At 43.4% G+C, this 21,768-nt stretch overlaps 1 protein-coding gene across 1 annotated transcript in view; it reads right to left on the bottom strand.

The window, feature by feature from the left end:
- SLC5A9 (solute carrier family 5 member 9) overlaps positions 1-21,768 on the bottom strand; it is a 221,397-nt gene that overhangs the window by 31,304 nt on the left and 168,325 nt on the right. The window contains exon 14 of the mRNA XM_060231788.1: positions 11,225-11,384. Within this exon, the coding sequence (XP_060087771.1) occupies positions 11,225-11,384 (160 nt within the window). The remainder of the gene's footprint in view (positions 1-11,224; positions 11,385-21,768) is intronic.

Genomic DNA, 21,768 nt, shown 5'->3' with positions numbered 1-21,768 from the left:
GAACCCTATGCCATAATTAAAAAAGAAGACTGGAAATGGAGACTGACTGAAGTTATGTCGAGAGGAACAAAGGCTGTGGAATTTTTCCCACTTTCTTTGAGAGGGATGACTGCATTAAGAAGTAAGAAGGTGCACTTTAATCAGAAAATCATGATGTGGAAATCTTTCAGAAAGAAGAGCCTCCTGAACTAGATCTCTCTCTGTGGATAGTTGGATATGGACTTTGTAAGAAAATATGATATGTGATATTAGAAGGCTAAGTGAGACTCTTGTCTTGTCTAAAATAATATGGATATAAAAGCTAAAGGACTAAAAAGACTTTGAAAATAATTTTATGTAAAAATAGTTAATCTAGATCAATTTTTAAGAAGGCAGACAGCACAATTATTTGATAAATTGGTGAACTTGTCTTTAATAGATAATGATATTAGTTTTTTATGTTTGTTATCAATATGGGTAATCCTACAAATTAATCTATAATTGTTAAGAAGCTAGACATCATAATTATTTTGTAAATTAGTAGATCACCTTCTAATATGTTTGTTTGAAGAAATTGTCTATAATAAGATAGATAAATTATTGTGCTCTATTTCTAGCCTGTTAAGAATAAGGATATTGGTCTCAGACTGTATTAAGGAGAGAGAAAGTGCATATTAGTTATAAATCAGGAGATAGATTTCTTTTTAGCAAGAAGTTGGGTATGGAACTCTCAATAAGAACAGGTATGTGATTTTTATTTTTGGGTTTATAATAAGTTGTTTTTCCTAGACCAATAGGGTTATAAGAGTTGGATTAATTGTTAAAAAGGCAGACAGCACAGTTATTCTGTAAACTGGCAGATTTGTTTTTAGTATGCCTCCCAGGAGAAACTGTTTATATTGAGATAGACAAAATACTATGTTGTATTTTTCTTTTAGCTTCTTAAGGATAAAGATATTAATTTTTTGTGTTTATGTTAATGAGGATATGTTAAACTAACAAACTAGTCTGTGTTTTCAACATGGTTAAGCCAAATCAGCCAGTTCCATGTTGAGATTGCTCTGACTTGTTTATACTTATTTGTGTTGAAGAATTGTTTAGACTCGTATTGCAAATAATAGTTTAGTAAAAATGTTTTATAATGAAAGATAAAGATGGTAAAATATATGGAGAATATACTTGCAGGTAGAATGAATGGGATATTTTATTTGGAGGCAGAATTGTAACTGATATATCTATACTTTTCTTTTTTATCCTGCTTTTTCCATTCTGTATATGCCCTTCCCCCCTTTTATGTATCTATGCTTATGCTTCTTCTTTTTGTAGTTAAAAACAATAAAAATTATAAAAACGAGAATCTCTGCAGTGGAAAGTCAACTTTGGTGAGGATGCTTGTTTGCAAGGAGCATAACAGTGTTATGTGCCCAGCAGAACAAGTGCCACAGACACAGGACCTTAGTTCAAATCTGAGAATCTCTCTGAATTACAAACCTGGGGGGGGGGGTACTTTCTGCAAGGACTGCAGCACAGAAACAGTGCATTGAATGCAGTGGTGCTAAGTAGCAGAGCCCTGCATCAACTTAATAGTGACCAGCCCAGTGGCACAACCCTACCAACTACTATGAGGCTGCTGAACTCAGTGCCCTTGTGTCCTAGGTATACAAAAAAATGAATGGACACAAATCTGAAATCAAGATTCACAAAGCTGAGCAACCTGTTTTACTGCAACATCATTTCAGAAACAGGATGGAACAGGAGTCTGCTGAATTACATTACAAAACTCAGGGCTATGGAACCCCCAGGGCCCAATACAGATTTTGTATTCTGATCTCATTACACAAGCTAAGTCAATCAGTTCTTTCTTATACAGGGAATTTTAACTTTGTTGGTTTTAAAGCAGTCACTGGACATAAACTTGGTTCTCACACCTGTTTTTAACTCCTTCATTATCTGAACATCAATTTGCTACTATTTATGTGTCCTAGCAAATGTGTTATTCCAATCTTGATCATGTTTATTGCTCTGTTACTTATGCTTCTTGACTCTGATCAGCTCTTTCTGGCTACTAACCCATCCCTACCCATATATAATATTTGAGGAAATCTGATTTACTGTGTGTTGCACACAACATGTGAGCCAAACTTGCTCCCCTGTCTGATTCAGAGCACACTGTGAAAAAAGGAAACTGATTAATTAATTAATAAGAAAGAAACTGTACAGAGGGATAAAGACCCTCAGGAACCAACAGTTCTCTGAGGAATACAGGAAATGCAGGTCATTTTATACTTAAAATGACATTACCCAAAATTATACAAAACAGTTATAATTGGTTCATCAGGTGTCTGACCTGATGACCTGTCCCTATCTTATTGGATAAGTCCCCCCTCAGGTTACTTGAGCTCATGTGAAAATGTCTTTCTTGCATTTTTCAGAATTGCACTCTACAATCTGATACAGCATATACAGTTCTTTAAAAATACACGCGTCTAGAAGTCTTTTAGCTTGCAAGTTCAAGATGTAACTTTGCTTGCAGATTCCAGATGGCACATTCCTTTGTCATCACCTTCTGCTTGCTCCTTTAAATATCCTGTTTCCGGGAATTAAAAATGCTATCTAGCAGTTCCTGCAGCAAGAACAGTGTCCCCTCAGGAGTGCTGACTGCTGTTTTAACAGGACAGGAAGCTAATTTCAATAATCCAGCTGGAACTACACATGAAAAATGAACTATAATACAAAGATGCTGTATGCTTAATCAATATGTCTCCTCTATTCTGATGTGATTCTAAATGTAAAATATGATTTCTTGATGTGCCTTTGGGTTGGCAGTACAAGCTAGAATGTGCAAATAAGTGGTCATGTCTATTTGTGTGAACTTGGGCATGTGCATTTTTTATTGCAATGTATCTGAGGAAGTGCACTTGCACACAGAAGCTTATACTTTAAGTAAAATTTTGTTTGTATTGGAAAACCATAGGAGGCCATGGAGGGAATGGGGCCAACCTCTTGAGTTCCTGGGGGTTCCATTAGCCTGAGTTTTGTGATTAGTGTAATGATTGTAATTCAGCAATCTCCTGTTCCAGTCTGTTTCTGAAATGATGTTGCAGCAAAAAGAGTTTTCCCTGAAAACTAAGTTTGAGACCTGTGGCACTTTTAAAACCAACAGAGTCTAAATTCTGGAAAGAAAAAAAAAAGAGCTGAGCAAGTTATTATGTCCACTGAGATAAGAAGCCAATATCTCTATTAAGTCCTGGGGGTTCCTATGTCGGGAGTATTTTTGTGGTGACTAGTCTTTTGGTTTGTTGTGATAGATAGGAATGCTTCTTTCTTTGGGTGCATGCCATGCCAGAACCAAGAATTAGAATAAGTATGGTATAGTGACAGGTTCCTAAGCTACTTGCTTTTAAAAGAAGAATATAGGTGATATTTGTGCAACTCATTGCACTTCGAGTTTTCCTAGTGTTGAACCCCCTGGTCCAATCCTTTTGGAAGTTGGGGGTTTTGTGGGGGAGAGGTACCAGAAATAGCCCTGGAAATATGGTGCCTCTTACTCAAACCCCTCCCCCCCCCAGAGTTATTTTTCCCACTGTAAATTTGAAGCCTCTACTTCAAACTCCCCCCCCCCCCAAGCTGTAGTTCATTATACCTTATTTTGCCATTGACTTCAATGGCTCATAGGGTATAATGTAGCCATATATTCAAAAATAGATGAATATCTCCTGGATCACATTCGGCTACCAAATCTGCTAGTAGGATATTCCCCCCCCCCTCCATTTTTAAGCCCCAAATATCACCTGAATCTGAATTTTCCATAATTTTTTTTGCACACCTCTAGTTTAAGCATTCAGTTTCTCATTTTATGGTTTTAAGTTTAACTTGATTCATATATCTCATGTTCCATGTTCTGATTATATATGTTGAACAGCTTGGGACTTTCCTTTTTGCATCCATTCACATCAATATCTTAATGTCCTGTTGACTTTCATCTAGTTGTGTCATTAAGAATAGTGCTATTCATAATTGTATTTAGCTCTTCCTCAATAGCTGATTGAGGGTCATGCAGTTTGGGGGTTCCTTCTTCCAGTGATATATCTTTTTTCATTTGGGACTGTCTCATCATAGGGTTTTCAAGATAAGAGATGAACAAAAGTGGTTTACCATTGCCACCTTCTGCACAGTACTAACCAGGGTTAGCTGAAGTGGTACTGCCACTGTCCATGAAAGATTTACTGCCAGTGTTGCCTTCCACTACTGCTGCAGCCCAGTAGCTACTCTTCAAGGATTCCTCTGTCCCTATTACAATGGGAACTGACCATTCTCTTCTACTGATGTGGCTATTGATTCCTAAAGGGGGTGCATGCATCTTACTCAGCTGTTACACACATAAAAAACCTCACACTGTGTTATGGTATGCATCCAAGAGGAGGAAACCTTTCTGAACAGTTTTTTTTTAAAAAAATCTTTGAATTGACTAATTTTAGAGGAGAACAATTTTAGTAGCCAAAGTTCATGCCAAATTTTTTGGAAGGGGGGGGGGGGTCATAAAGCAACATTTGTCGAAGCATGTGTGTCACAAATATTTAACTAACCTCAGGATGGTTCATGAAATGGACACAATCCCCCCCCCCAAAAAAACCCCACAGCATTTATCAGTTAAACTCCAAGGTAACAGCGGGAATGGAATACTCTAGATTTGTGGGGGGCGGGGGCACAATAGGGGCCCTCCAAAGCTTTACAGGCACTGCTGGATGCCAATAACAGAGCTCCCATTTGTCTCTATGGGATCTGAAAACTACATAAAGCTCTGCCTAGCTGAAGCTCAGCCCTCACATAGAGCAGATAGGCTCTGCTACTGGGCTTTGGGTCTTTGGTGGGCCAGGGCTGTGTGTCCACATACACAACATCCCTCCCCCCCCCCACAGTCCGCAAGCCCTAACATACATAGTCCTTGAGGTGTGTGGGCCTGTGCTGCTTCTGGGTGCAAGAATGGGCGTAGCAATGGCTAGTGCTTGTCCAGACCTGGTGACTTCTGGAGCAGCAAGTGGAGGGACTGGGGATGCTGGTGTGATGGCCAGAGGTGCAGGGGCCTTGAAGGGCAGTCGACTTGGCTGGTAGAGTGAGAGCTGGTTCCTCTAGTCTAGCTGGCTCAATTGGTCATGGCAGCTGTGCTTCAGGCTGACCACTGGGGCTATGGCTTGCAGTGATGTTCTCTGGAGATGGGGGGTGGGACTGCAGCTGGTGTATGTGGTGCCGGAGAGTGAGGCTGCTCTCTGTCATGACCTCATATGACACAGCCCCCATTACTTTTGTAATTCTAATACAAACCCAGGTTGGGCTGCCTGCAAAGTTCTGGGCATAGACTGGTTTCTCCAGGGCAAACCCTCATGGAGGCCAGAGCACTTTGGGAAATGTTTGTAGGTCCAGGGCTCTGTCCAGGTACAGCCGGTCCAGGACAGTGGACAGCCATCGACCCATGAGAAGCTCGGCCGGGCTGCAGCCCATGGCAGCACAAGGGATGGCATGCTGCCCCACAAGGAACTCTGCAGGGCAGGCCTCCAAGTTCCCATGGATGATGCGGCAGAAAGATTCCTTGGTGGTCTGCACCATCCGTTCTGCCTGGCCGTTGGTGCCCGAGTGGAAGGGTACTGATCTGATGTGCTGTATCAGATTTTGCATACAAAAAACTGGAACTCATCCAACATGAAGGTGGTCCCATTGTCAGTGACGAGAGTATCCAGCAGGCCGTCTGTAGCAAAGGCTCTGTGGAGAGCACTGATGGCTGCCCGGGAGGAGGTAGAAGCAATGGGGACTACTTCTAGCCATTTGGTGAAAGAGTCCATTATCAAGAAGAAGCTTTGTCCTTGAAAGGGCCCGGCAAAGTCCAAATGTAGCAAGGACCAGGACGTGTGGGTGGACTTCCAATGATGCATTGGGGCATGGGGTAGTGCTGGTCTGGTCTTCTGGCAGGGTTGGCACCTGGTGACCCAAGACTTGATCGTGTTATTGATCCCAGGCCACCAAACGTAACTGCCGGCAACTTCATCTGCACCACCCCTGGATGAATCTTGTGCAGAGTGGTCAGGACCCTCTGATGCAAGGGTGGGGGCACGACCACCCTGCTTACCCAAAAGAGGCACCCTTTGTATGTGGAGAGTTTGACCTGGTGGAACACATACACTGCAAAATCCAGGCCTAACCAACTGGTGGACCATCCCCTCCACACCCAGTCCCAAACTTGGGAGAGGACATGGTCCTTGGCTGACGGGCGTGCAATGTCCTTTGCGTGCACTGGGCGATCCGGAAGAGTCTTGAACAGGAGGATCTAGTGTACAGGAGTGGGGTCTGGGTCTCCCGATGGAAGTGGCAGGCTGCTCAAGGCATTGGCATGACTCATCGCCTTCCCCTGCTGGTACTGTAGTGAGTATTGTACCCATCCAGGAAAATGGACCAACACAGGACCCGGGGCAAAAGCATTTGTGGCATGTGGTGGTCAGGGGCAAAGAGGCCGAGCAGTGGCTTGTGATCCATCAGGATGGTGATAGGCCACCCATACAGGTAGTCATGGAATTTTTTTTCTCCAGCAACTATGGCCAGGCCCTCCTTGTCAATTTGCACATACTTGCACTTGGGAGGTTGGAGGGTCCTTAAGTAATAGGCTACCAGGACCTCATGGCTGTCCAGGTGGGTTGAGACAGGTTGAGTTGAGACAGGTGGGTTGAGACAGTGGCAACTCCATAAGGGGAAGCATTGCAGGCCAGGATGATGGGTAGCTGCTTGTCGAAGTGCGCCAGCAAGCAGTTGGAAGTAAGTCCTTAACCGCTTAGAAGGCAGTGGCTTGCTGGCGGCCCTAGACCCAGGGCACTTTTTTATCCAGCAGCTGGTGTAGAGGCTTGGCTACTGCTGCCTTTTGGGGGAGGAAGGCATAATAAAAATTTAGGAGGCCTAGGAACGCCTGAAGTTTTGCCTTGTTGGTGGGTGCACAGGCATTGCAGATGGCCCGTTCCTTTTCTTGAGCAGGGTGCATTCTGTCAGCATCCACGTGTAGCCCAAGAAATCAACATGGGGGCCCACAGGAGGCACTTTTCCTTCTTTACTTTCAGCCCAGTAGACTCAAAGTGTTGCAGCTACAACGATCAGCATATCATCGAGGAATGGCTGAACCCTGGGGAAGCCTTTTAAGAGAGAGTTGATTAGGTTTTGGAAGATCCCCGAGGCAATGCTGACCCAAAATTGTAGGTGCTTGACACAGTAGATGCCCCTGTGCATTATGATTATTTGCAACTCCACCATGGCTTCGTTGACGGGAAGTTGTTGATAAGCCTGGGTGAGGTACAACTTCCCCAAAATTTTAGCCCCTGCCAGTGAAGCTAGAACATGGCTGACTACAAGGACCAGGTAGGCATGGTCCTGCAAAGCTTTGTTAATTGTACATTTGTAGTCCATGCAAATGGAGATGCTGCTGTTGGTCTTCACTGGGGTCACTATGCGAGTCTCCCACTATGCATTTGATACCAGTTCCAAGATTCCTTGCACTAGGAGATGGTCTACTTCCTCAGCAAGAAGGGTGCAGCTTTTCCATTTTGGTGGACTCTCAATGTCGGCCTTGGTTGCTTTGGCATGCTCTGCCCATCGAAGGGAACTCAGTGGACCTTCTGCTTTATGAGCTGCACAGTAGGGTTGAGTTGTAAGGACACTGGGGGACTGGTATACTTTTCCAGAGTTCCGTTAAAAACAGAAGGGAACTCCTCACAAATGCGTGCAAAGTCGGGGCAGACGTTGATCTGGTGAATGCCGGTGACGCGGATTCCTAGGGAATTGAACCAGGCCCATCCCAATAAGCTTGAGAAGGGGCCCTCCACAACTAACAGAGCTAGCACACCCTCAAAATGTCCATACTTGACCCGAAAAGAGCTGACCCCCTTCACTACACCACCCACTTTTTAAAATCCCTCGCTATGACTTGGGAAGGGTAAAGGCAGGGTCCCCCATTGGGGCATAGTCTATTCAGAGCCTTGGCTGAGATCACCAAAAAAGTAACCCCCATGTTGATCTCCATGGTGCATGGGGCCCCCTTGATGACCACAGTGGTCTTTAGCTTGTCCGTGGAGGGTATGAATACTTGGCATACTTGCAGGATCAAGGCATTGATGGAGTGTGGCTCTTCTATTTTGGTGGACTCTTGATGTCGGCCTTGGTTGCATTGGTGTGCTCTGCCCGTCAAGGACCTGGTGGAACAGCAGACGAGGGCCAGGTGGCCAGGCTTCCCACAATGGTGGCAGATGGCATCTCTGAAAGTTTATTAAAGGTGCTCGTGAGCCTCACCACAGCTGGAGCAGGTCCAAGGAACTGCTGCTTCAATTGTACGTGCTGGCAGGCGTCTCTAGGCCATGTGGTGCAGATTGAGTGTGTCGGTTCCATCAGAGTCCTCAGAGGTGCAGGTAGGGAGCTGGTTGCGTAGGCCTTGGGATGGCGCCCACAATCTTTGCTGGCCTTGCCCGCAGTGGCAGTGACTTTCAGGGCCTTCTGGAGCAATGGGTTGTCCAACTCAGCAATCGACTCTGAGGCTGTAGGAAAAGTGGTCTAGCAGGACCTCTTCCAGCCACTTGAACTCACCCTTTACTCTGAGTTCTCGCAGAGCGGCTAGGTAATTGGCAGCAGATTCTTGGGCCAGTTGGTGCTGATAGAAGAAGTGGTCATCCAGGAAGGTTGAGGGGAGAAGTGGCCGGTCAGCATGGTGATGATTTGATCGAAGGAGGAGGCTCCTAGCATGGCTGGGCCACCAGGCTCTCTACCAGCCTCAGAGTGGTGATGCCGCAGGAGCTCAGCAGCAAAGCCTTCTTCCTCTCACTGTCTCCCTCTTAATTCCTGATCTTGTGAAATATAAGGTAGTATTTCAAGCACTTCACCTAGGTTTCCCATAGCTCAGGGTGAGCAGTATCAAACTTGGGCAGTGTTCCTGGAGCAATAACCATGTTGGCTGGAGGTGGCAATGCAATGTGTGGTGCTTGTGGAATGTAAAGAAGCGGTGCACTATGTGGTGCCGATGGCTGGGCCTCACTCAACAGGATTCCATCCTTGTCACCGCTGTTAAATATTGGGTTTGATGTATGAGGAGACTGGTAGTGTGAATCAAAGCTGTTTGTTATGATTGTGATTACCAGCATGGTAATACGAAGACTAAAACTGGAGTACGAGGCCAACAGGGCCAGCTATATACACACCAAAGTTCATGCACTAGAATGTCATTGGGTCATTTGAATCAGCAGGTGATTGGTCAGGGGAAGCAGATATTTGGATTCTGCTTCCCATTATTCCTTTGCGCAAGCGATTACACACTAGGGGGGGTGCCAGCGCAGGATACCGCCTTCGGTGGCAAAAACCCTTGTGCTGGGCCTGGCACAAGGGGGCTCTCCCTCAAACTCTTTGGTCCCCAGAATCAGTTTTCCCACTGTTATTACAGTTATTACAATTCTTTGTGTGCCCACAGAATTGGATCCCCTGATCCAATCTTTTTGAGACTTGGGGGCTCTGTAAAGGAGAAGCTCCTGAAGCAGCCCTGCAAATGTGGAGCCTCTACCTCAAATGTCCTTCCCTCCAGCCACCCTTCATTATACCCTATTTTGCCATTGATTTCAATGGCCCATAGGGTATAATGGGGCCGCATATTCAGGAATAGCTGAATATCTCCCAAATCAGATTTGGCTACCAAATCTGCTATTAGGAGATATACGGCTTCCCAAATTTTTTAGCCCTGAATACCCCCAAATCCAATTTTTTCTGAATTTTTTTCTTTTGCATACCCCTAATAGATAACACCCCCAAAGCACTTTTTCCTAGGGGCACCTTCTTTGGCAGGCTTTGACTCAACCCCCCCTAAGTCCAATCATCACTTGGTGGGCAGTTAGAGGAGAATCAGCTCGACATCCTCTGCTAGTTTGAAATCTCTAACAGGGGAGGGGGAGGTCAGCTGCATCACAAACTGCTTTTTGTATAAGGTCTTGGTTTGATTCATGGTTCAGTTTGTGGGTCTGCCATGAACTGAACTGCATTTTCCCAGTCTGAGCCTTTCCCTAAATTCTATTTCAAAGGAAACTATCTTAAGGAATGCCTTTAAGAAAATGTCTGCTTTTAAAGAAATTCTTAAAACAGTGGGTTTATAATGAAATACTGCTCCCCATGTATGATCTGCCTTATATTCCCTGTCTTTCCTTCTGCTCCTAACCAAGTCCGAAGGCAAATATCTTGCCAAAATATTTCCAAATCCCATAATTATAATGAACATTGTTTGACAAATTGAAATTTAATCAATTGACATGATTTCCATAATCTGATCACATAATTATTTGTTAAATTGATTTTTGGTAGGATTATTTAAATAAGAACATAAGAGAAGCCATGTTGGATCAGGCCAACGGCCCATCAAGTCCAACACTCTGTGTCACACAGTGGCAAAAAATTTTATATACACACATACACTGTGGCTAATAGCCACTGATGGACCTGTGCTCCATATTTTTATCTAAACCCTTTTTGAAGGTGGCTATACTTGTGGCCGCCACCACCTCCTGTGGCAGTGAATTCCACATGTTAATCACCCTTTGGGTGAAGAAGTACTTCCTTTTATCCATTTTAACCTGTCTGCTCAGCAATTTCATCGAATGTCCACGAGTTCTTGTATTGTGAGAAAGGGAGAAAAGTACTTCTTTCTCTACTTTCTCCATCCCATGCATTATCTTGTAAACCTCTATCATGTCACCCCGCAGTCGACGTTTCTCCAAGCTAAAGAGTCCCAAGCGTTTCAACCTTTCTTCATAGGGAATGTTAGCTAATTTTGGTTTTCATTTCATATTTCAGTGAACTAACTCCCCCACCTCTTTTGTCAGCAATGGTTCTCATTTATCTCATATTTTAGTGAACTAATTCCCTCACCTCTTTTGTCTGCACTTGTACTGGGTGTTTATTAGAAATGAGATTTTGCGATATTAGTGTTCAAGAGATGTCTTAAACTTACTGTAGTTCCTTCTCTGCGCCAGGTATTTATGCAAATATATTCTTATAAATTTGTTTCTAGCTCCATATATGGAATCTGACATAGTTCCACTATCATTTTCTGACATATGAATATAAAATACAAATTCTGTGGCCATAAAATCTCAGTGTCATGAATCGAGCGGGACAATCCATTAATGAAAACAACTTTTCTTAATGTGAACATACAATGCTGCTTGAACTGAAATAGATAACATACCTCTGTATTCTTTTTGTTCTAAATCTCCATTTCTCCATGGAATGGAATCCAAGTCATTCTCTTCCTTGGCAGAACTCATTTCTTCACTTTGGCACATTTGGTTTCCAAGGTCTGTTTCTGGAATTTTAAAATGTCTAGTCCACCATGTCAATCGAGCAAGCTGGGTAAAACAATTGGAAACAAGAAGAAAGAAGTTATGCAACAAATAAGGCCTATGAGATGGAGTGTCAATTCTTTACAATCTTACTATTACTATAGTTGGTTAGGGTATACTATTGTAACTGAAGAAGACACTCAATTGCAAACATTTTTGTGTTCTATGGAAAGTCTGAAATTCAAAAGTTAATGGCATCTAGTGCTAGAACCACCAGTCTTTTGGAGGCAAAGACTGCTGTCCCTAAGCTCCTTACTCCATAAGTTTTCTATACATATTATATGGTACTTTTACACAGCAACTGTTTGCAAGTTAATTTGCTATTCTTACAGAGTAAAAATCCAGCTGCAAAGCACATTATTTAGTATGTGTGAATGCACCCATTGTTTCTATCACTGATCAGATGAATAAATGACCTACCTTAGAGTTCATTTACTGAAGTCACATTAACTTTGCTTACTCTAGGTGGCTGGTTTTTAGTTGTCAGCTAGTCATTGTCTCCTTTCTTATGCACAAGTGTATACATTAGAGCCCAACACCATTTTCTTTCTTTTAGAAAGGGTTGTTTGTGGGTGGGGGATTATAAGCAGAGGCAAAGCAGTGGGGAAGAGGCTCCTAACAATCCCCCACACACTTTCAGCGCTGCATTTGCTCTTTCAAGGATTCCTAACGCAAGTAAACTCTTGTGGGGAAAAAGAGATGGGGAGGGGAACTATTTAGATCAGACAAGCTGTGGCTGGGAAAAGAACTGAGCATCCTTCCTGTCTGCTTCTCTGTCTCAACCCCCCTGAAGATGCTTTTCTAGGGGGAAAAAGGCATCAGGATTCCCCTATGCATCATTGCACAGAATGGGTAGTTAATGACCCCTTACTCTACTTGAAAAGTTGTCTAAAAGGTCACTTAGAAAGGAACAGTAGTTTTAATACTTTGAATTTCATACAAAAAAATCTAGAAGACAGTTTCTAGCTGACACAAAAAGTTGTATAATCTTATGAAGATTTATAGCTTTATTTAAATTATTTTCAACCAAGATGAGCATAAGGCAAGGCTAATCTTTCTTGTCACATTGTGCTAAATTGCTTTGATTGGATGATCCTAATCTTCCCTGAAGAATCTTTTAAAGGTTTTTTTCTTTTTCTTTTTTTGGGTGCATGTTATTTATTTATTTATTTATTTCGTTAGTTTATTAGTTAGTTAGTTGAAAATTTGTATTAGTTTTCCAGAAAAATAGGGGGAATGGGTAATAGGGAAATAGAAAGTTCAAAATACAAATGTAAATGTTATAATAATCAAATCTGCATGAAAAATGCGATCTTAAAATACAATCTTATCAGATGCTATTGTCTCTTTACACTATATCATCCACAACTAAACATATTTTAATGAATGTAAGTCTTCATTTAAGATATCTAATTAGGTTTCAATTACCAATATAACTATTATTGTAATACACATTACATGAGATAGAAGATAACAGTTCACACCAAAGAGTCTTAAGATTCTTGAGCATCTAGCCAAGCATATAACTTCACCCAGTGTTTTCTTCTTTAGATTTCCCAGCCAATAACTGAGATAAATAGTCCATCTCAGCCATTTCCAGTATGTTCCCGAACAAGTCCGATCTTGTGGGAATTTCCTGGAGTTTCCATCTCTGTGCCAAAAGAGTTCTAGCTGCTGTAATAACATGCACCAGCAAATATCTCTTTCAAATAATCATTAGGATATATGTTCAATAAAAATAATTCTCGTTTAAATTGAATCTGTGTCTTCAGAATTTTCTGTAATAGTTCATGAACCATCTTCCAATAATCTTTCACCACTCACAGGTCCACCACATATGATAAAAAACCCCAACATGTTTAGTACATTTCAACATTTGTTAGACATATTAGAGTACATTTTACAAAGTTTCTTCTTTACCTTTAAGGGCATAATAAAATAATAAATAAAAATACAAACTGGATCTAAAATGAAGGAAGCCATTAAGACAATGTCACTGAGAAAACCCCCCCTAAAAATAGAATTAATCAAATATTTATTGCCTTTTCCTAGATACAGAGTAACCCTTATAGAGTACAGTAGCCAAATACTCAGCCACTAATGTAGTCAAACTGGCAGATTTATCAGCAAATAAATACTGGGTAAATCTTTCCAGAGGGCCAGAGAGGTTAGAAATAGCAGGATCAAGAAGTTGCTGGTGAATCTTACAGAACATGGGCCACGGAGAAGAAAATGGGTAATTGAATCTGGTTTCAATAGAAAATATTTACATGATCTGTTCTTGAAAGGGATATTATGGTATCTGCCAGAAAGAACAGATGATGGAAAAATATTCAGTCTGGCAAGCATAAAAGCCCAGTGGTGTGGATTTCACATGTAAGCAACTCCTTGCCCGGCAGAGGGCAACAAACAAAAAAACCCATGGAGAACAAATCAGGTTAATTCCTGCTACAATAGTCTGACTCTCAATGTCCCAAATTATTTGACGAATAATGTGAAATAGTTGAATCTCTTCACAATTTGCTAGGGACTCTAAATCGATACCAATAGAGACAATTTTTGATCTGATATGTTGGTACCATTTGGAAATATAGGAGTCACTCAATAAATCACATTCCAGTCTGTGTCCCATCCCAATGATGACAGGGGGTGGGGCCAGGTTGAACTACTCACCTCTGTCACTGGTGTTATGCAATGCCAGGTCCATAAATAATAAGACCTCAATCCTTCGGGACTTTCTGTGTGAACACGATATGGACCTGGCATACGTGACTGAGACCTGGGTACAGAATGGGTAGCCCTCTCCCAAGTAGCCCCCCCAGGATACTCAGTCTTTCACCAGTCACGGACTAGCGGGCGGGGGAGAGGAGTGGCACTATTCATACAGGAGGCTTACTCCTTTGGGGCTCTGCCAATGCCAGAGATCGACGGCATTGAATGTGCGGGTCTGAAGTGGGATGTGGGAGAGGGTTTGGTGATCTGGCTGGTGTACCGATCGCCTAACGCACCAGCCAGTGCCTTATCATCCCTGATGGAGGCTGCAACAGGCTGGGCGTTGGAACACCCAAGGCTTTTCATCCTGGGTGATTTCAACATCCATGCTGATGACGCGAAATCCAATCGGGCGACAGACCTAGTGTCGTCCATGGCTATGCTAGGACTCTCTCAATTTGTAGCTACACCCACACATCAGGCCGGGCACATGCTGGATTTGATCTTTGCATTGGGGTTTACAGTGACCCGAATTACTGCAGATGCAGTGCCATGGTCGGACCACTATGTCCTGAAGGTGCGTATGGATGTACCACCCCAAACCCATTTAGGTGACGAGAGTATTTTAGTTCGCCCAAGGAACCTAATGGACCCAATATGGTTCCAGAGGGAACTGCGGGATCCCTGGCTCCCTGGTGACTCACTCGATGACATGATTGAGTTATGGCAAAATTGGCTCACCATGGCCATTGATGAGATCGCTCCTTGGTGCCCTCTGTGCCCCCACTCAAAGATGGCACCATGGTACAACACAGATTTGCAATTGATGAAACGGAGGCTCAGACGACTGGAGAGGCAATGGCGGTGGACTCATGACGAAGTAACCAGAACATCTTATAGAGAGTTTATGAGATCCTATGAGATGGCAGTCAAAGCCACAAAGAAAGTTTACTTTGCGGCCAAGATTGCATCCACAAATTCACGCCCTGCACAATTATTTATTTATTTATTTATTTATTTATTTATTTATTTATTTATTACATTCAACTTATATCCCGCCCTCTCTGCAAGCAGACTCAGGGCGGCTCACATCATATCAATACAATTAAACCTATAAAACATATAAAACCATAATTTCAATTTTTAAGAGCATATTTAAATTTTAAAACCATTCTATGGTGCTGCATCAATACAATATAATATAATATAGGTGGCACTGAATTCTCAAACAGTGATCACCAGCATTCTATGTGATGTCCGGTGGCAGCCCTCTTCAATTAAACATCGAAAGCTTGCTTAAACAATTCGGTCTTCCGGCCCTGCGGAACGCAGACAAATCCCGCAGGGCCCTTTTGGCTTCCGGAAGGGTGTTCCAAAGTTCTGGTGCTGCCACCAAAAAAGCCCTAGATCTTGTTACACATAACCTGGCTTCTTTTGGCCCGGGGACGGACAGTAGATTTTTTGCCCCTAAGAGGAGTGCTCTCTGGGGGATATATGGGGAAAGGCGGTCTCGTAGATAGGCAGGTCCCTGACTATAGAGTGCTTTAAAGGTTAATACCAACACCTTGAAGCGAACTCGGAACACAACAGGCAGCCAGTGCAGCTCTCTCAGCACTGGCTGAATGTCCTCCCATCGCGGCAGCCTCATTCACAGCCGTGCTGCAGCGTTCTGCACTAGCTGTAGTCTCCAGGTTAGCATCAAGGGTAGCCCCATGTAGAGAGCATTACAGTGATCTATTCTTGAGGTGACCGTAGCATGGATTACCGTTGCTAAGTCGTTGCGCTCCAGGAAAGGGGCCAGCTGCCGCACCCGCCGAAGGTGAAAAAAGGCAGATCTAATAGTGGCTGCTACCTGGGCCTCCATTGTAAGGGAGGGCTCAAGGAGCACGCCTAAACTCTTGACCTTAGGGGCCGATATTAATGGCACCCCGTCAAGAGTCGGCAGCTGGATCTCTCCCCTTGGACCACCCCCACCCAGATAGAGAACTTCCATCTTCGTCGGATTCAGTTTCAGCCAACTCAGTCTGAGCCAAGATGCCACGGCTTGTAGAGCCAGGTCTAGATTTTCCAGGGTACAGTTGGACTGGCCACCCATCAATAGATAGAGCTGGGTGTCATCCGCATATTAATGACAACCCAGTCCATACCTCCTGACAATCTGGGCAAGGGGGTGCATGTAGATATTAAATAACATTGGGGATAGGACCGCTCCCACAACTAAGAGTGTGCCTCTGGGATGCTTCCTCCCCTATCACCACCCTTTGTCCCCGATCTTGGAGAAAAGAGGTCAGCCATTGTAAGGCAGATCCCTGAATCCCCACATCGGCAAGGTGGCTAGTCAGTAGCTGATGGTCAACCGTATCAAAAGCGGCTGACAGATCTAATAACAATAGCACCACTGAGCCACCCCAATCCAGATGTCGCATGAGGTCATCTATGAGAGTGACCAGAACCGTCTCCGTCCCGTGACCTGGCCGAAACCCAGACAGAAATGGATCCAGTGCGGAAATGTCCTCCAGGAATCCCTGCAGCTGAATTGCCACTGCCCGCTCTATAACCTTTCCCAAAAAGGGAAGGTTTGACACCGGTCGATAGTTCGCCAATATGGCCGGGTCTGCTGATGGTTTTTTTAAGAGAGGACGGACCACTGCCTCTTTAAGAGGTGTGGGAAAGATCCCTTCTATCAGGGACCTGTTGATAATACCTTGTAGTGGTTCATGCAGCCACATCTGGCTTGCCTTTATAAGCCAAGACGGGCACGGGTCCAACCTACAAGTTGTAGGGTGCACAGCTGCAAGGATCCTGTCGACTTCCTCCAGACTGAGTGGACTGAAAGAATCCAGAATTGGACCAGAAGACGTGCTCGGTGCCCCAAGTTCTTCTACTGTATCAATTATAGTGGGTAAGTCGTGTCGGAGAGACGAGACCTTATCTGCGAAATGACTCACAAAAGCCTCACAGCCTATTTCCAATTCTCTAACATTTTGTTTGCCCTGTGGCAATTTTGTTAGTGACCGAATTATACTAAACAATTGTGCTGGGTGCGAGGTCGCAGATGCAATACTAAACGCAAAGTGAGCCTTCTTTGCGGTCTGAACTGCCATTTCAAAGGTCCGTATAAATGACCTATATGATGTTCTCGTAGCTTCGTCACGAACAGTAAGTGAACTTGAGGCTCCGTGCCTGTTTTCGGGATCGGCTCTAGACAGTTTTCCAACACTCAGCTTGGAGGAAGTTGACAGAATCCTCACAACTGTACACCTAACAACATGTGATATGGACGCCGGATAGAGCTCCAATATCCTGTATGGGATATTGTAAATAGGTCCCTCTCGGATGGGCTTTTCCCAAGGCCTCTCAAAGAGGTGATAGTCCATCCACTCTTGAAAAAACCAACACTAGACCCAGCCGAATTGGCACACTATCAGCCGGTCTCAAATTTACCCTTTTTGGGTAAAATTATAGAGAGGGCAGTAGTGCTACAGTTGCAGAGTTTTCTGGAGGACGCTTCTGTCCTAGACCCACACCAGTCTGGCTTTCACCCGGGCCATGTACTGTTGTTGTTGGACCTGTTGGTGGCGTTCGACATGGTCGACCATCAGTTGCTGGTTCACTGCCTCGTCGACGCAGGGATTCAGGAGTTGGCCTTGCAATGGCTTTCCTCCTTTCTCTGTGGTCGGGGACAAAGGGTGGCAATTGGGGGACAATTGTCCCAGAGGCATCCGCTTAATTGTGGGCATCAGGGGGCAGTGCTTTCCCCGATGCAGTTTAATATCTATATGCGCCCCCTTGCCCAGATTGTCCGGATATTTGGACTGGGTTGCCATCAGTATGCTGATGACACCCAGCTCTATCTGCTGATGGATGGTCGGCCTGCCTCCGCCCCAGAAAATTTGGCCCCGGTGTTACAAGCCGTGATGGAGTGGCTCAAGTTGAGTCATCTGAAGCTGAATCCAATGAAGACAGAAGTCCTCCATCTGAGTCACAGTGGCCTGGGAAGGGAAATCCCTCTACCAGCCTTTGATGGAGCTCCACTGATATCGGCACCCAAAGTCAAGAGCTTGAGGGTGCTACTGGAGCCCACATTGGCTATGGAGGCCCAGATAACAGCCACTGCAAGATCGCCTTTTTCCATCTTAGGTTGGCACAACAGTTGGCTCCCTTCCTAGAGCACAGTGACTTAGCAACAGTGATTCATGCAACGGTCACCTCGAGACTAGACTACTGTAATGCCCACTACATGGGGCTGCCCATGTCCCGAATCCAGAAGCTGCAGCTGGTGCAGAATGTGGCAGCCAGGCTGCTATTGGATCTCCCTATTCAGGACCATATACAGCCGGGGCTGCGGAGACTACACTGGCTGCCAATAGTATTCTGGATTCGCTACAAGGTGCTGGTTATTACCTTTAAAGCCCTATATGGCCAAGGACCTGCCTACCTTAGGGACTGCCTCTCCCCATATATTCCCCAGAGGGTACTAAGATCTGGATCACAAAATCTATTAGAAATCCCCGGGCCGATGGAGGTGAGATTGAAGGCTACCAGAGAAAGAGACTTCTCTATTGCGGCCCCCCACTGGTGGAACCAACTCCCAGACAATGTTAGAACCTTGCCCAATTCCGCAAGGCCTGCAAAACAACATTATTTCAAATGACTTTCAACCAAAGTACATAGATGTCCAACATCACTGAATGTATGGCATGGAATTTAGCACCAAAACTGTTGTTTTAAAATTGCATTAATAATTTTAAATTGTGGCTTCCAGTTTTGGATTCATGGAGGATTGACTTGCTTCTCAGTGAAGAGCAGACCAGACCCTCTGTTCTGGGCAGAGAAGGTGTTTTAATGCCTGCTGTCCACATCTTCTAGACAAGAAGGTGGCCAAGACATGCTTATAAAATTCTGAGGAGATTTACTTTAGCTGATGAGGAATCCCACAGGGATTTCTTTTTGGCTTTGAAGAGTCTCCGGAGAAGACTTGCATTCCAGCGTCTACAGAGGATATCTGGAGTCGTTAAATCAACTTAAATTCATCATGAGCCAAAGCTTCTTTGGGACTAATTAATATCTAATGGAATTTGACCGGTGCTTTTTGAAGGATCACATCTTAAAAAGGTAAAGATCTTTAGCTATTGCTCCAGGACTAAACTAAGATTTATTTGGGAGAAAAATAAAGGTCTGGATACTAATATAAGACACTAAAACAAAAAAGAAGAAAGTGGGGGAAAATTGGAACTGAGAAAATTAAAGCAACAGCTAAAAAAGGGGAAAATTGGAATTGTTGTACATATCTGTGGTCAGCTACCCCCTCCGACATTAGAAGAGAACTGCAGAACAACAAGACGTCACAGGAAATGACATCATAGAAATATCACGAGATTTCTATACCATAGAGAATGAGACGTTGTGGCAAGAAAGGAAGGTGGTGGCCATTAAAAGAAGGGGGAAAAATAAGTCTCCTAAGCCTCTCTAGGACTGCAACCATAGAGAAACATCGGCGGCCATTATAAGAAGGTAATTAAAAAAAAAACACAGGACAGTTAAAAATAGTGGAGCCAATAAATATCAACATTTGAAAGTTAAATATACTGGACTATTGATTCAAAGCTATCTGGGAGCAATCTATAAGGAAAAGAAATTTTTGTTTAAAAAACAAAGGGAAAATCGTACAGCCACCATTTTGGAAATTTTAAAACTTTAAAAATTAATATCTTGGCTTTGGAGCTTAGGAGGACAGCGAATTTGGGTTTATCTGAAAGGGCATGCCCTAATCTATAAGACTGTAAAGTTTCAAAAATTTAGGTGACATCAATTTTATTGCCTATATTTACAATGGAAGGCAGTAATGTCAGCCCAAAAGCTAGGGAAACAGATACAGACAAGAGCCAAGACACTAGAAGAAGTTAAAAAATCTGAAAAAAAGAACAAATGGATGCCATGGAAGCAAGACTACTGAAGGTGATTAAAGAATCTGTAAGTGAAAGGGGGAGTGGCATGCTCAGCTGAGAGGAAGACGTGTTTTGTTTGAGCTCCCGGTAGAATGCTAAAGGGAATTAAGTATTCCTTCTTCTGGTGATAAAAATAACAACGCCTTGAAGACTTTAATATAAGCTGGTGATAGTTGTGAAGTGGGAGTTAAGCTGTCTGGAAGTTGGCTAGAGGATAAAGTTAAAACTAATTGGTGTGCTGAGAGAAACAGCAATGGCGACCTCGGACTCAGAAGCTGAAAGTGAAGTTAAGGTAATGAAACCGAAAGACTTTCAATTAGAAGTAAAGAAAGCAGTGGAAGCTGCCAAACATAGCATTATTAAAGCAGTAACAAAGATAGTGGATGAAAAAATAACTAATTTAGCAGAGGCTGTTGAAGCCATGGCAGAGACTGTGAATAGTGCATGGGAAATGGCACAGCTAAATGAGAAGAAAATTAACTTGTTGCAAAAACAGTCCAGACAGTTGAAAAAGCAAAATAAATACTTTAAAGATAAACTGATGGACTTGGAAAAACAGGCCAGAAGGTCAAATTTGCGGTTGAAAAATATTCCAGAAACGGAGGACATGGATAATGTGATTGAATGGATGGCTAAAATGCTCCCGGACTTAGGAATTTCAAGGAAAGTTTTGGATTGTATTCATCGAGTTGGGACACAGACAGCTGAGTGGAGGTGGCCGAGAGATGTGGTAATGTGCTTTGGAAAATATATATTAAAGGAGCAGGTGCTTAAAGGCATGAAGGCCTTGGATAGGCATGATAAGTTACTGTATAATGATAAGAAAGTGTTGGTTTTTGAAGATTTATCACAGGAAACAATTAACAGGAAGAAAAAGTTAAGAGTGGTTACCAAGGTGCTGCAGGATAAAGGAATGAAATACAGCTGGAGAATGGCACCCTTTGCTCTGAAAATGGTGCATGAAGGAGTAGAGTTGTTTGCAGAAGATCAGAAGCAGATGGAGGAGCTATTTAAACGTGTGGGACTGCAGCTACCTAAGGATTATAAGCAATTCCCTGACTGGGAGTCAGAAGGGGGAAATAGTTTGGAAGAGGAAATGGGGAACACTCAGAAACAGAAGAGGAAAAAAAAGAAGGATGAAAAAAAGACTTGGGACTTCAGGGAAAGGACTAAGACTAAGAACTGATTAAGGAAAGATGGACTAAGGAAGAAGAAAAGAAGATAAAAGGACCGGAATAGCTCAACATGAACAGTTTTTTTTGTTTTGTTTTGTTGTTGTTGTTGCTCTTTTTGAGTTTACAGTGTGGGAGAGATGTCTCCCCCCCCCCAATATGGATGTCAGTGGTAGCTGGATGTCTGATGTGTTTAGTGGTATGAAAGGGAAGAAGAGGGGTAGATGGTGGCTGATTGGGATGATGTTGGTATGTTTGGATGGTGTGATTGGGGTATGGTTGGATGATTAGGATCTAAGGGGTGAATGGGTGGATTATGAATGGAATAAGAAGGTGTGTGAATGCATATTGGGAAGACTTCTTTATACAAGAGATATGCCACGAGCATTGGCATATTGCATTTCTCTTGGATGGGTAAAATCAGTAATGGAGTGTAGGTGGCGGGTAGATAAGCAACATCAGGTGGGGTTGGTTAAGGGTTGTTGAGGTTTAGAATTCCAGGCTGGTAGAGAACAAAAGAGATATGGGGAAGAGCTATGGTTAGGTATAATATGACAA

This window comes from Heteronotia binoei, chromosome 2 (assembly GCF_032191835.1).
Source record: "Heteronotia binoei isolate CCM8104 ecotype False Entrance Well chromosome 2, APGP_CSIRO_Hbin_v1, whole genome shotgun sequence".
In the NCBI taxonomy this organism is placed as follows: Eukaryota; Metazoa; Chordata; class Lepidosauria; order Squamata; family Gekkonidae; genus Heteronotia; species Heteronotia binoei.
This window is presented reverse-complemented; position numbering and strand designations above follow the sequence as displayed.